The 12,687-nt window shown below is 41.9% G+C and overlaps 1 protein-coding gene across 1 annotated transcript in view; it reads right to left on the bottom strand.

Annotated features, from left to right (window-relative positions):
- USP8 (ubiquitin specific peptidase 8) overlaps positions 1-12,687 on the bottom strand; it is a 30,820-nt gene that overhangs the window by 1,921 nt on the left and 16,212 nt on the right. The window contains exons 12-19 of the mRNA XM_075575597.1: positions 12,303-12,380; positions 10,946-11,020; positions 10,505-10,755; positions 9,811-10,023; positions 5,654-5,864; positions 4,095-4,331; positions 2,839-2,981; positions 1,861-1,990 (exon numbers count right to left, since the gene is read on the bottom strand). Of these exons, the coding sequence (XP_075431712.1) occupies positions 1,861-1,990; positions 2,839-2,981; positions 4,095-4,331; positions 5,654-5,864; positions 9,811-10,023; positions 10,505-10,755; positions 10,946-11,020; positions 12,303-12,380 (1,338 nt within the window). The remainder of the gene's footprint in view (positions 1-1,860; positions 1,991-2,838; positions 2,982-4,094; positions 4,332-5,653; positions 5,865-9,810; positions 10,024-10,504; positions 10,756-10,945; positions 11,021-12,302; positions 12,381-12,687) is intronic.

Raw genomic sequence — 12,687 nt, 5'->3', positions numbered from 1 at the left:
GCGCACGTGGAGTGAGAGATTTAAACCTCCATATGGTTTCCCTTGGAAGGGACAAACCAGCACCACCTTCCCCGGTAAGCATCTCCCGAATCAGGGGGTCCCTGGAACTGAAATGAACACAATTCAGCTCCTGCTAACACCTGATTCACACCAGTGTTTAAAAAATAATATTAAATAGGAGTGGAGAGAGAGAGTTTGTGTGTGTTTGAGTGTGGGGAGGAGGGGGAGACTGCTCCTTCAAGTTCTTGATGGGGAAATACATTGAGCGGTGTGTGTGAATTAAAATGACAAAATATTTTTCAGCAGGACTTTACTTAAAGCTTGTACAGCTACGTTACACGTTAAACTAGTACTAAGCAAGCTCACGGAACGACAGGTCCAATTATGGGTTACTGCTAAATGAGGAAGTAGTGACTCAGAACAACCACCACCTTCAATTGTAAGGGCTTCTAACCGACATTCAAACCACAATCCCTTCACCGTGAATGCCAAACGCAAACACGTTTGTTATGTTGAAATCCAAACAAGAGTTTCATTGTAAAGGGTTGCACAATTCTAATTGAAATCCATAAAGGTCCTATTCAATATGGCAAGAAGCCGGTTTGAATCCCAGTGTAAGTCACTTTATCTCCCTGTGATCCAGGTAAAAAAAAAATTAGATTGGAAGCTCTATAGGGCAGGGATTTAATATATCTGCAAAAATTCTATTTACAAGGTAAAAAAACAACCCATTATAAAAGCAGCAGTACTACATACCGCCCCACCCCCCCTTTCTTCTTTTTTTGTATATGTAAAGCATGTGACCATGTATAATTATACATTCTTACCTAAACTGGCAATCGTTTGGTGCTCCTGTTATAAATCTGTAAAAATCCTTGTGTTCCTAATGAAATGGCCGCCTTCTAAGGCCGTGCGACGCCAAAGCAAACACGTTTTGCACTAAGTGCGTGCGAAAAAGGCGGCAAGCATGCAAATTTAGAGCAGATCCAAGAAATTGGATTTTCCCGAGCGACGGCAGCGTCACATGATTGGTTCAGCCAACGAGGGCGAACCGCTCACGTGACGTCATGGCCATGCCTCTGGCACACTTCCCGCCTGCAGTGCAGGTTTTGGGCGGGCAGCACCCCGAGGAAGCGCATGGCATTAGGCGTTCAAAAAAAAAGCTGACTAATACTATCAGACGAATACTATACTATTATCTAATACTACAGAACTGATACATTTAAAAATAAAAAATAAAACATTTTGCCTGATGAAGTCTTATGGAAGAAAACTGGTTAGTAGTTATAAGCCAAAGACTTTACTGAAAGGTAAGATACATGTTCCCAGTGTATTCCTGATTGTTTCAGATGATCGGGCGACATTGGGTTACTTTTTAACATTCTATGTTCATTTGTACAGATCACACCTGTTCTGTGGGCGCTAGCTGCTATTGGGCTAGTATTGCTCTTATCATTGACACTAAAACAGGGTTTTCACATTCTTTACCGATTGCGGCAGCCAGCGTACAAGGAGTGATCTGGGTATTTAAACCTTTGTCGTATGTTAGAAGCCCATACTCTTTGACAAAGCGCTACTTGACAGCGTGAAACGTGTAAGAGTGCCTCTCTTCGTTTGTTCCTATATGTGCCATTAAATTTAGCGTGTTTAATAAACCGGCAGTTCCAGTCTTGTTTTGCAGCAGTGCACCGCCAAATATCACCCTTTTCCTTTACGGAAAGGTAGTATTGTTTTGAAAAACACATTTTTGCTAGAATTCTAGGAATTGCACCATTAGGAGTTCCCTTTTGACACTACTACGGGTTCATTTAAAAACACTTAGCACTCTTAGTCTGTATAGAGACTGATAACGTTACTTACTGATACTGCAAACAAATTGTATTTCTTCATATTCTTTGGACCAATAACATATTGTGACAGATCAAGACATTCCAAAGGAAAATCCACGGATGTTTGAAGCTTTTGTTTCCATCTTCCTTCGTAGGAAAATCTAAAAAGCACATTTTGAGTTGAGAACATTTTATGGGCTGAAGGACAGTAATGATATAGCTCGAAAACAGATGCCACACATTTGAATAAATCTCTGAAGATGTTACATAATCGGTATGCTATAAAAAGACTATTCACTTTAATTTTACCCACTTTTTTTTTCTGTATTCTATTTGTTTGTTTTTTTAGATTTTAATCCTTCGCAGAAAAATTAAATACTGTATTAAAGCACTACCTCGAGACGATTATAAAGGTAATGAAAAACGCAAACAAAATATATGCATTCAAGATGAAAAAAAGCATGTGTAAATACTTGAATGAACATGAAATGGACATATTGTCATTTAATATACATGGAGATAAAGGTATAACAATAACCCAGAAAAGGTAGAATTAGAAGCCATAGGCTGATGTCAATCTTCCAGCAAGGACACCTCTTCCCAAACGCATGAAGGGGAGGGGCATAGAATATATATTCTATGTACTTAAAGGGTCAAAACAGCTGTCGGTGAGAAGGTTTACTGGCTGTACACGTGTTGAACCCATGTTTTGCTGAAAAAGCTGTATAATACAGCAGGCATAAGCTTATCGGGCTCAATGTTGCAATTAACATGAAGCAAAAGGTGACACTGCGAGTTCATTTCCATGTCATTTCCCAGAATCCCTAGCTGCAGTGGAAGCATTGTATGGCAAGAGAATGGTGAAAAGCAGTGTTGCAGACCTGTGAATGTGCGCACACGTGGTATTTTTACTTCCTGTGTGTTTCGAAGTGCAGGCGTTTTGTTTTTTTTAGATCTTTAAAAACAATTGGAAAAGGTAGATAGATATTTGCAGGAATGTGTTAATTACCGTTTTAAGTGCACCAGAAGCACAGGTGGAAGTTTCCATATTTCTATTTTTTTCAAAGAATCTCTCCGAGTTTTACAATTACTGCAACAAACCCGGTTATTATCTGTGAGCTTCTCTTCCTTGGAAAATGACTTAAGGCAATCCTAAAATATAAAACAATAATTAATGTGGATGTTTGGGATAAAACTTACAAATCTTAACTGCCAACGTTAATGACATACAAAATGTAAAGTCAACACTTTAGCAGGCGATTATTTTTTATTTCTTTAACATAGAACTGAAGCAGGGGGTCTCCGGAGTGGAACTCCATTAATTCCAGATCCGGGGACCCCCTGCTTCAAGAGATACAGACCGCCAAACATGGTGCTGGTAGCCACTCAGCTAGCAGATTGTATGTAACGGCAGAGTTCCAAAGCTCCCGCTCCCTGCGGGCCAATAGGAAGCCGTGACGTCATCAGGTCCGGCTTCCTATTGGCCCACATGACGCGGGAGCTTTAAACTTTGCAGAGATACCAGCATTTCCTTCGGATGTCTGTATCTCAGGAAGTAGGGAATTCCCAGAGCTGAAATTAATGGGGTTCAGCTCTGGAGACCCCCTGCTTTAAACCCATATTAAAAATAATAATAATAAAAGTAGAGCATGAATTGCTCCTTTAAATAGCAAATCAGTCACAAGCCTCTTAGTGCGCGCACACAAAACAGCATTTTATGATGAAGGTCATTGGTAAATAGGATTATGGAAACATTGTTTGATTTGATAAATGGAGACTTGTTAGGAGTATAATTGAATACTAAAAAAAAAGTGTTCATTAGAAAAGTATGCCAATGACATGCCTTTATGCTACGTGTGTGTAAATATGTATATAAATATATACACATACTTGGACAGTTGGCATGAAACAAAAAAGTAAGATCAACTAGACTTACTGCATCCAATATTACAAATGTCCACATTCAATACTGAAAAGCCTGAAATGTAGCTCTTCATGCGACAAATAGGGCTTCTGCTGCTTGATCTTATTACATATGTCTTTTCCTTTACATATCTAATTCATGACGAGTTAGAACATCAAACCACGGACGCAAAAGCAGAACCCCCTCCCTCTTGCTCTGGGAACAGCTCGTCAGAGGATTCTCCATTAAATCATCAACATTTCAGTTCTTACAAGTGATTTATAACTCCCATTAATTAAATTGGGGTCCAGTCTGCGTTAGATCCGGTAGCTAGAAGAAACATTACAGAGTTGTGTGTTTACCTGGAGAGTACATTTGCTTGTAGATGGAAGAGGCAGAGACAAATACATGAAAGCCTCAAATGTTCTGGATTTCTTGTGACATGTTAGACATTGCACAGTGGATTTGAACTGGCCTTGGAAAAGTGCCACAATGATTGATTCGTTGAGTTCCTTGTGCTTGATCCAAGCTGAATCTGCTGCTTGAGAATCACTTAAGTGGTCATTATTCTCTTCTTTGTATCTTTTCCTGTTGTCTGCCTAGAAGTAAATATGACATATTGAGCCAGAAGCTCCAATTACATTCACTTGTGTGCACTTCATAAAGACTGTGGATAGATACGATAAATAATGTTCTAAGACTTTGCAAGTTGAACTTCCAGTGAAAGATTGGCCTACTTGGATGGAGTGTACCTTTCTTACAGGTCATGAGTTCAAAATATACATTCTGGATTCCTAAACTGGCCCTATTGGTCATTTAGTTGGATCTTTGCATAGATAACAGAGGGACTTAGCAATGCTACTTTATGCAACTTTGGTAAGACCTCAGCTAGAGTACCGGCTTCAGTTATATCTCCAGAAGGACATAAATACAATTAGAGGTTCTGAAAAGAAGAAGAGCAGATAGAAAGGTGCATGTCTACATCATAAAACAAAGTTAGCAAAGACTAAAAGGACCAATAAAAGACAATGACATCATCTAGATCGGGGATGGCCAACTCCAGACTTTAAAGGCCACCTCCAGACTTTAAAGGCCACCTCCAGACTTTAAAGGCCACCTCCAGACTTTAAAGGCCACCTCCAGACTTTAAAGGCCACCTCCAGACTTTAAAGCCCACTTCTTCGGAGGTAAGTATCTTCAGAAATGAACGGGGTTCAGCACCGGAGACTCCCTGCTTCGATTCTCACTTTGCTGGCTTGGATTGGGCCTTTTCATACACGGTTTCTTGATTACATGCAGTTTGTGCATATATTAAAAGGTTTCCAGCTATCATCTTTAATTTGCATGTGTATCTGCACCACTGTTACATTATATCCACAGAAAACAAAAAGAAATAAAAGTCAACTCAAATTAAAATTGAACACAAGTACTGCTCTCCACAAAAATACCCTTATTCTCGCATACACCGCTAGATATCAAACAGGAAACCACATTACATTCAATTCTGAATATTAGATTACCAAAAGAAAAATAGCAGGTGGCTTTATTTTGCTAAATTTTCAACAGTCATATTTCAAAAACTTAACTGGAAGAAAAAAAAAAAATCATTAAAAAAAGAGATAAATAAGGGAATTCATGTTCTACAAGCTGTGAAGTTCAGGCGTTTCTAAAATTGGTCAAAATTGGATTAAAAGTACTTTCCTCTACGGCAGGAGGGGCCAACTCCGGTACTCAAGGGCCACCAGTAGGTCAGCTTTTAAGGCTATCCCTGCTTCAGCACAGGTGGCTCAGTCTTCGACTGAGCCACCTGTGCTGAAACAGGGATATCCTTAAAACCCGACATGTAGGTGGGCCTTGAGGACCGAAGTTGCTCACTCCTGCTCTGCGGATACATCAACATAAAGGTAAAAGCAGATCTTACCTTGTTAAGATCTTCATGTAGCCCATCCATTAGAAATAGCAGCAGCTCCTGGGAGTCATGCTGGCTGAATCCAGCAAACTGGTCATTCACTTTCCCAATCGTTACCTTAAAATCCTTTGGACTTATAAATCGGTATTGACCCGTCCACAAGGCCTTCATGACAATGCCAAACTCCTCAGCCACTTCACCCTTGTGGCCCAAGAGATTTGACCTATACATATGTAGTAAAAAGAAAAGTATGTCAACTGAAATAAGATGATTATTACCTTCCGATATTTCAGTTTCTTCAAGTCCTCTATGGCAGCCAAATACCAATGGGATAGCTCCTCCTCACAGCTGCTAGGACAAGTACTTATTGTGAGCACTATATGAGGGGGCGTTACCAACCTTAGGTCAGGTAACTTCTGTCAGGGTTCTTAAAAAAGGAAGCACAAAACATATGAATATGCCAAAAATAAGAAGACTGAAGGACGCGCGCAGCCAGAGGGGGACGCACGCAGAAATATACTGGATGGTAATTTTCCGTTTTTCTTATATGTCCTCTATGGCAGCAAAATACGAATGGGATGTACCAGAGCAATCCCTAGACTGTAGGGAGGGAGTATTTCTTCCCACATTCCCACTACCAATTTTCACTTCCGCTGATGAATGAACAACCAGGCGGTAATACTTAGCCAGTGTGTGTAAAGAAGACCAGGCCGCTGCTTTATATATGTCCTGAGCTTTTTCTGCCTGTGAACTTGTGATGGCCCTAGTAGTGGGACATTAACCCTACAGGAGGATTGTCTCCTGCTACTCTATGCCTCAAATATAGCTGCCTTAACCCATCCAGGTATGAAAGCTGCCTGACCCTTTCTGGGTCCATTGTAACGGACAAATAACCTAGAGGTTTTCCTAGTACTATCAGACCTCTGCACATATGTTGTTAGAGCCCTAACTACTGTACATCCAGATTGTGCCACTGTTGCCCTTTGTAAGAAAAAGGGTTTGGACAAAATGAGGGGACTATAATATACTGAGTGATATGAAAGTCTGATCCTACTTTGGTTTGAAACTCTGGGACAGTCCAACCTGTGGTTGACCCCCCCTTGCCGAACAAACTGATTGAAAATGTTCTCGTCTAGTCCCTATTCTCCTGGGTGAATGTAATGCCTGCTTCGTAATTTCTGGTTCCTGAAATGAAGGCTGCGGAGATGCATGGAATCTTTCTCAGAGTGTAGGATTCTGGAGGCTTCTGAAAATACTCCCTTGTCGGCTACTGTAGTGACGTGGTCGGCTAGGACCCTGAATGGGGAACCCCTCAACGAGGCCTGAAGACCTTAATTGGTGCAAATATTGCTCACATTTCTAATACATTGATTGGCTGGCATCTTTCTTGATGTGACCAGTCCTTGGATCACCTGATCTTGACAAACTGCATCCCAACCTGAGAGGCTTGCGTCAGTGTTCAATACTGTCCAGACTGTTAGTATCAAAGACTTGCCCTTGCCCATGTTGGTGACTGAGGTCCACCATTGTAGGCTCAGCTTTGTGCTTGGTAACAATGAGAGCCTATATTTTAAGTTAGATTTAGGTGTCCATCACAACAGAGGAAATGCCATTCAAGTGGACCAAGGCACTATGTGACTGACTTTAGAAATCCAATTGTGTGCATGAATTGAGCCCTTGATGGTCTTGCGAGGCTTCTGAACAAATCGGACTTCATTCGAACTTTGTAATCTCGTGGATCTTGGAGGTCCCGACCGATATTACATTTTTCTTTGTGTCAAATATGACACCAACAAATTGAAGTATCGCAGCTGGTGCAAGCCTGCTTTTCTTTAGACTGGCGATTGGTCTACTAAAACGTCATGCACTATGCGCACATGATGCCTGGTGACTACTTCTGATGGGGCCTTGACTAGATCATCCAAGTATGGGACATCAAAAACTCTTGTCTCAATTATGCTGCAATCACCAACATGACCTTTTTGAAGGTTCTGGGTGCTGTGGCCAGTCCAAAGGCAAGAGCCATAAATTGGTAGTGACTGCGGTTTAGGCAGAATCTCAGGAAGCAATTATTTTATTGGAATATGGAGATGAGCATCCTTTTAAGTCTATAGAAACTAGAAATGCTCCGCTTTCCATCACTCATGTTTTAAAGCCAGGGTCTTCTCTGGAGTTGTTGAGAGGTCGGATTCGATGAAGCAAACGCCTGACATTTCCAGGAACTACAAACTATATTCTGCTGAACCCAGGAGTCTGCTTTGACCCACCGGTACAGAAATCCCGCCAGTCTGCCTCCAACCGGTGTTGTATCCTGGCCCAGTGCCCTTCAGGGGGTCTTGCTTCTGGATGATCCTTCATGAAGCTGGTTTACCAGAGCAGCCCCGGCCCCAGGATTTGCCGTTGTCGCGAATTCCAATTATAAGTTCTCCCTGGTCTAGAAGACCTTGCATTCTGAAAACCTCGTCTTGAAGGCCTGACTAATGATGAAAGCCATAACCTTCTCTGCTGGGGTAAAATTGATATCTCTCACCAGCCATCTTGGAAATATTATCCAGTGGTTCTCCGAGGTAAAAATCCATATGGTAAAGACATCAGTCTATTCCTGGACAAGCGTCCGGTGCCCATGTGTTAAGCCATAGCACTCTTCTCACTGCTAGCCGTCAGCCTGATGACGTCCATGGAAGCGTCACACAAAAGGTCCACTGAATCTCTAAGATTTGAAAACTCCTTTAAGAGTTTCTGTCTTGTTCCTGCTTCAATCCTATCTTCCGGATGGGATATTTACAGTCTGGCTGTTCTTGAGATACAGGCCATTCCGATAAGAGTATTGGTGTAAAACACCCTCTATTCTTCGATTCATAGGATCCTTAAAAGAAGATCCATCCTCTGAGGGATCATTGTATTTCTTACCATCTTGGTGACAGCTGCGTCCACTTTTGGTGGTATTACACAGGTTCTGCAGTCCTCTTTACTGGAGGGGTATATGTTCGTGAATTGTCTAGTTACTGATTGTCTTTTATCCAGTGATGACTATTCCATGTTCATTATGTCCTTAATAGAACTGTAAAAAAGAAAAGTTCTAGGACTATTTTTTCGAGCCAAAAAAACGCCTGCTCCAGGATCCCCCCCCCCCCCCCATGCCCCTAACTCTTCTCTGGTGTCCTCAATATTCATCGTCAATCTCATATTCTTAATGAGCTTGTCTATAGCGTCCATCTTAAAGGAACCCGCAAACACTTGGGTCTCTTCCTCCTCTGACGAGGAATCCCCAAGTTCTGAGACACTGTTCTGAATAATCAAGGGAACGGAAGGGCTGCAAATCCAATGAAGTCTGTGATCTGGGCCTTTTTGAAGACACGCGACTGCGCTTTATAAACAGACTGCAGGAGTGATGTTTTCATTCAGTCAATGAAAGTAGTTAACGGAGTAGAATTTTCTTCCTCAGACATCTTCTTAATGCAAAATCTTTTAAGGTAGGAAGCAGGAAAGTTTGACATTACACTCGCACAATATTTAGCCTTAGAAACAGTTTTTCTAGGCTTGACAACTTGATCCCTTTTAGTTCTGGTCCGCTGAAACTGTAAAAGGAACAGACATGCTGCTAGCTTTCTATCAATAAAAGAGTAAATAAGCAGGAAAAAGTGTGTGGATAGATAAGATAGCAAAGATAAGATAGCCAAGCTAAGATAACGCCCTCTCATATAGTGCTCACAAGAAGTGCTTGTCCTACCTGCTGCGAGGAGGAGGAGCTATCCCTTTAGTATCTGGCTGCCATAGAGGACGCAGAAGAAACAAACTACAAAATTATCGCCATAAAAGAAGGTTTGCTAATAAGGTTTAATAAAGATTTGCTGCAGGTTCCAATACATTTGAATGTACCAACAATTCTTCATATGTGTAGGTACATTACATGCGAGATTTTAATCCTGTGTGCAGCTACTGCAATATAGAACGCTGGTCCATGAAAGTATATTGCAACCTGCAACACAACCATACTGCTCCAGGACCGATATGGTTCCTAGAACCTTGCATGTTACAACACTAAGAAATGTACCATGTCCAAGTTTGGGGAGTGAAAGCAAAAACACAATCTGGCAGAAGGATCAACGCAAAAGTACTGTCAAAAATGTAAAATAGCCAAGTTTTTCCTCATGATTTACAAACATTACCTGTTTATATCTGCTTGATAATAATTTTTATGGAAGTATTCAGCCAAATGTGGAGTGTTGCAGAGACATTGTAAAATCGAATTCATATAGCAGGTATTCCCTAGGTTCCGGAGGCCGGTGAGAGCTGGACCTACACCTCCAAATACAGGATTCAGACTACGGATCTTAGTCGCAGCAAGCTTTGTGATTTCAGCTTTAGCATGAGTTGCTGGTCTGCAAGACAGATGTTACAAGACATGAATTACACAGGCTTTAAAGGGATAGGAAACGAAGATTTGTTTAGGGAAGGGGTGGGCAACTCCAGTGCTCAGGGGCCACCAACAAATAAGGTTTTCAGGATATCCCTGTTTCAGCACACCTGTGCTGAAGAAGAGACTGATTGAGCCACCTGTGCTGAAGCAGGGATATCCTGAAAACCTGACCTGTTGGTGGCCCTTGAGCACTGGAGTTGCCAAGCCCTGGTTTAGGGGTACCTAGACAGGAGGTGAAGGGCATAGGTGGGTTGCGGCAATATTAAGAAATCAAGCTTCTTTATAGGCGTCTACAAAGACTCCGAGTTGATCAATAAACAATTTTAAAAAGTATGCGATTGCTTATGTTAGGTTTAATAAGAGATGATTTGTGACATGTTCATATTTCCAGGTTTATGGGTATCAATGAGTTATAATGAAATAAATAAAACCGGGTTTCTTACTTATTTTCCCGATTAATTACAGGTGTTTGTTTCTTCTTCTCTTCCTCCTTCACTGCTTGAGTTAAATCCGGGGAAGAGTACGAACGCTTTAACTTGGGTTGATCTTTGTCAGCGTCGGGCCGAGTCTGCAGCTTGGCTTTTTGTGCTGGTGATGAGGAGCTGGATGAAGGAGCCATTTCGGGTGGATACATGTGAACCGTGTGTGTCGGCGAGTGATAATACCGATAAGTACCAGTTACAGGTTCAAGAAACTAGAGGGAAAAGGCATAATAAAATATTGTTCTGAGCAAGTTCAAAACGATTGGCTATCAAATAAATATTTCTAACGTCAAAACAATGATATTCAGCCAACACAAGCTTAGCGGACAATAGCAACTGTGGAAAATTACAGAGAATAGAATTATTTTTCAAAGTGTCAAATGGTGAAAAGCAATAAATTACCTTGACCCAACCTTCGGGCATTCCTGGAACAATCCTCCCCATCTCCTCACTTCGGGCTCGCATCAAAGGCTCTCGCTGGAAAAAGCAAACATCAATAAGAGGATGGCTCGGTCTCATTTTATGGTCACAGTTCAGGGATAGCATTGTCGAGGCAAGCTTAGCAAGAATGAAACAGTGAAGCTATACAAGTCACAGCAAACGAGGAGTTTTAATCTCCCGTAGGCTGTTCAGCGCTGGAGCAAGGTGTTAAAGAACAAAAGAGGTCAATTCTTTTTCAACCGGTCTTCTTAAAAACAGTATCTCTGCATCATCAATTCCCCCCCCCCCCCTAGGCATTAGAACCACGAGCTCCCCCTGGAGCTGAACCACATTATGTTTTTAGCTCCAGCGACCCCCCTAGTTCCCGAGATACTTGGTGTACAGGTGGTTACCGGCGCCTCTGCTCCCTATAGGGGAAACAAAATGGCCATGGGTTCTGCGGACCAATAGGAAGCCGCAAACGTCCTCGTTTGTGGCTTCCTGTTGAATGGTCGTTTAAATTCCCTCGGCACACACAAGGTTACTAAACCAGTAAGTATTCCGGGAACACGGGGGAGGTCTGTGGAGTTAAATATAGTGCAGATTCATTCCACACGTCCCCATGGTTTATTAAAGAGGCAATCCATGCAGCAATTTCTGTGCTCATTTTTAGCATAGGATTGAAGCAGGGGTTATTTTTGGAGCCGAATCCCATTAATTCAAGCTCCGGTGACCCGTTTCCAGAGATACTTCTCTCCATAGGGGGTGTCGGTAGCCGCTCGGCTAGCAGTGTTCACGTAATCGCAGAGTTTCAAAGTTTCCCGTGCCCTGAGGGCCAATACGAAGCTGTGACATCATCAGGTCCGGCTTCCCAATGGCCCATGTGACGCGGGAGCTTTAAACTTTGCCAAGACAACACCGGCATCCCCTTTGGGTGACAAGTATATCAGGAAGCAGGGGGTTCCCGGAGCTGAAATTAAATGGGGTTCAACTCCAGAGACCCCCTGCTTCAAACCTATGTAAAAAAAATACAAAACAAAATTATCACATTAATTGCTCCTTTAAATGCTGTAAAAAATATATTTTTAATTTAGCCAAGATTGCCACTTTAAATGTGATAAAATAATGCAAATGGGACCTACTACTTTGGATAGACCTTCTCCATTATGAACCAATAGTCACCACCACTTTGTCACCGAGTTGGACAAGCATACAGTATTACACACATAGCAAAGTAGGTCCCTTTATCTTCCTACACTGTACAGAGAGGGAGTTTAAAGGGGCATTACTGGGATATCTCACTGCAACAGAAGAAATATATACAAATTAAAGGACTCACTCTGGGTCTATCTTCTTCAGGGGTCTCTTTTGCTGTCCTTTCAGCTTTATCTTCTTGATGAACTTTATTTCCCTCGGGCTGCAAAATTGAGTTACATTGTTTTTGTATCCGCAATTTACAGAAATGTCAATAGCGAAAGATGCATAGACCACGGGTAGTCAACTCCAGTCCTCGAGGGCCACCAACAGCTCAGGTTTTCAGGATATCCCTGCTTCAGTACAGGTGGCTCAATCAGTGGCTCAGTCAAAGATTTTGACTGAGCCACTGATTGAGCCACCAGTGCTGAAGCAGGAACATTATGAAAACCTGACCTGTTGGCCACCCCTGGCAGACTGTATATATACACACTACATTTTAATGCTAAAATGTTCTACAAAGCTGTACA

Source organism: Ascaphus truei, chromosome 18 (assembly GCF_040206685.1).
Source record: "Ascaphus truei isolate aAscTru1 chromosome 18, aAscTru1.hap1, whole genome shotgun sequence".
NCBI classification, from domain to species: Eukaryota; Metazoa; Chordata; class Amphibia; order Anura; family Ascaphidae; genus Ascaphus; species Ascaphus truei.
This window is presented reverse-complemented; position numbering and strand designations above follow the sequence as displayed.